General features: G+C 60.4%; 1 protein-coding gene across 1 annotated transcript in view; it reads left to right on the top strand.

Moving 5' to 3' along the window:
- BARX1 (BARX homeobox 1) overlaps positions 1-1,989 on the top strand; it is a 4,134-nt gene extending 2,145 nt beyond the window's left edge. The window contains exons 3-5 of the mRNA XM_006903849.3: positions 488-779; positions 864-948; positions 1,318-1,989. Of these exons, the coding sequence (XP_006903911.1) occupies positions 488-779; positions 864-948; positions 1,318-1,482 (542 nt within the window). The 3' untranslated portion in view covers positions 1,483-1,989. The remainder of the gene's footprint in view (positions 1-487; positions 780-863; positions 949-1,317) is intronic.
- The last annotated feature ends 540 nt before the right edge of the window (positions 1,990-2,529 follow it).

The following is a 2,529-nucleotide window of genomic DNA, read 5'->3' as shown; positions in this document are numbered from 1 at the left end:
TCTGCCTGCCGCCCCGCTGTTTTGTCCACACAGAGGAGCAGACATGCTCACTCCATCGATATTCTTTAATCAAACGCTGCGATGCCGATTTGACTGGGCAAACGCTCATATTCCTACTTTTCTGTCCTTTCTTCTTGGCCTCCCTTTTCTGCGAAACACACTCTGTGCATCTCAGAGTTGTGAAAGTGTTCATTGAGAATCTCGAAATCTCAGAGACCCGACGGCTTAGGCTTGGGAGCACCAGGGCAGAGCCAGGGGTTGGGGAGGTCCCCCCTCTCAGACTCGAAGACACTACTGGTGGAGAGGGTCACCCTAAGTGCGTGGCTTAAATCTTGCCCTTCGTGGCCAGGCAGGAGGGTATTGTCCAGGGTGGCAGGCATCTGTCCCTCCTGCAGCAGTTAATAGTGCCAGTGCAGGGGTGGGTGGAAGGCCTCCAGGAAGAGGAACAGGGCACGAGCTCACCCGATGCCCTAATCCCTCCTTGCAGCGGTGTTGAAGGCCGAGCAGGCGGCGGTGTTTAAGTTCCCGCTGGCGCCACTAGGCTGTTCTGGGCTGGGCTCCGCGCTGCTGGCTGCGGGGCCTGGGCTGCCCGGCACTGCCGGCACTCCGCACCTGCCGCTGGAGCTGCAGCTCCGTGGGAAGCTGGACACTCCGGGCGCCGGGGAGCCGGGCACCAAAGCCAAGAAAGGGCGTCGGAGCCGCACTGTGTTCACCGAGCTGCAGCTGATGGGCCTAGAAAAACGCTTCGAGAAACAGAAGTACCTCTCCACACCGGACAGGTAGCTCGGGACCAGGCTGAGTCCAGCGGGTGGTTGGGGAGGGAGGCCGCTTGCCCTGCTGAGAGTGCACCCCGCTCTTTCCAGAATAGATCTTGCTGAATCCCTGGGCCTGAGCCAGTTGCAGGTGAAGACATGGTACCAGAATCGAAGGATGAAGTGGAAGAAAATAGTGAGTGTGTGGTGGTTCCTGCCTCCTAGGTTGCAGTCAGGCCCCTGGGCTCTTCAAGAGTTGCTCTCCTCTCCAAGGTCACCCCTGCCCGTTGTCCATTGTGAGCCTCTCTGCTTTCTCTGTTCCTCTGGGTATCCTTGCCCGGCCCACATTCCTTTGTGCCCCGCTGCACCCTCCGGCTTCCTAGCAGCCTTATACCCCTGGTCCAGCCTCTGGTCACTTTCCCCCAGCCAAGCTCAAATGGCCGCCATTTCCCCAGGGCTAGGCGTGCCTCGGAAGGCTTGTTAGGCCCTTCAGGCCCTTCCAGGCACAGGGTGCGTGGGTCCCCATTTCCCAGTCCCTGCTCACGGGTGCCGGTGTCCCTGCTAGGTGCTGCAGGGAGGTGGCCTGGAGTCCCCAACCAAGCCTAAGGGGCGGCCCAAAAAGAACTCCATCCCTACCAGCGAGCAGCTCACGGAGCAGGAACGCGCCAAGGAGGCAGAGAAGCCGGCGGAGGCTCCGGGTGAGGCTAGCGACAGGGGTCACGAGGACTGAGCGTAGCGGAAGGTGCGGTCTGGGAACCCAGACCGCGAGAAACCGAGAGCCGGCCCATCGCGTCCGCGTCCACGCTGTTTGCTTCCTAAACGTTTTATTACCTTGAATGCGGACAGTTAGGGGCCAAACAAGGAAAGACACAGAACCTGAAGTCAAACCCAGGCCCCAGCGCGCTCCCGGCCTTAGCCTGGAGACTTGCCCTGGAGGCAAGAAGGTCGCAGCCTCCCAGAGCTCCGCGCACTGGGTGCTCCACGCGCATTCACATCCCACTCCATTACTGCACCCCACCCGTCTCGGGTGGCCGGGACGCCGCAGGCACACACCCGCTTTTGCGCGTCAGGGACCCACTAGCCGTGAAGGCCACCGTGGCCAGAGACCGTGTTCGGACTACCTGGTGGCTCGGCCCTGAGGCCAGTTCCCCAACGTCGCTGGGGCCCCTACCCCTCTCTTGCGAAGACGTTGTTTTGTTCGATTTTGTTTTTTTCCAATAAAATATTTTATGACACAGCGGGGATTAATGGGCGGTTTCTGAATCCACAGGGTGAGGCAGCAAAGTAAAAGGGACACTTTCAGTGGCTTCTGAAACATTCCTTCCTAGGACCAGGAGGAAGTGAGCCCGGACCTGCGCCACCCTGCCCAGGCTGAGCATGGCGGTGGTTCCGGCTGCAAGATCCCCGGAATCGCTTCCACTCTGGAGGGCTAATTTGAACTGCCCAGCCCAGGGCACGCAGGCGGTAGCAGCCGGGCTACACGGGTCGCCCAAAGGACTGGGAGCTCCGGGCCACCGTGGGCCTCACTCAGGAAGTGGTTAGGGACTGAGAATTGCCTCCGGTTGTTGATTCGGTCTCCTGGAACTTGAAGGATAGACTGTGATGGTTCCAGTCAACCCTTTCTGAGGCCAACAGCAGCCGAGGACTCAAAGGAAGTCCAGCACAGAGGCTGCCAGCAGCGGTAGTCCCAACCCAGTGGCGCTTGCCTCCCAGAATTTTCCCGTTCTCTGCGGCATACGCAGGGCGGCGGCATTGGCCGCCCAGCCTCGGGCATGGG

The sequence above is a fragment of the Pteropus alecto genome, unplaced genomic scaffold, assembly GCF_000325575.1.
Source record: "Pteropus alecto unplaced genomic scaffold, ASM32557v1 scaffold260, whole genome shotgun sequence".
NCBI classification, from domain to species: Eukaryota; Metazoa; Chordata; class Mammalia; order Chiroptera; family Pteropodidae; genus Pteropus; species Pteropus alecto.
Note: the sequence above shows the minus strand (reverse complement) of the source record. Positions and strands in the feature narration are given on the sequence as shown.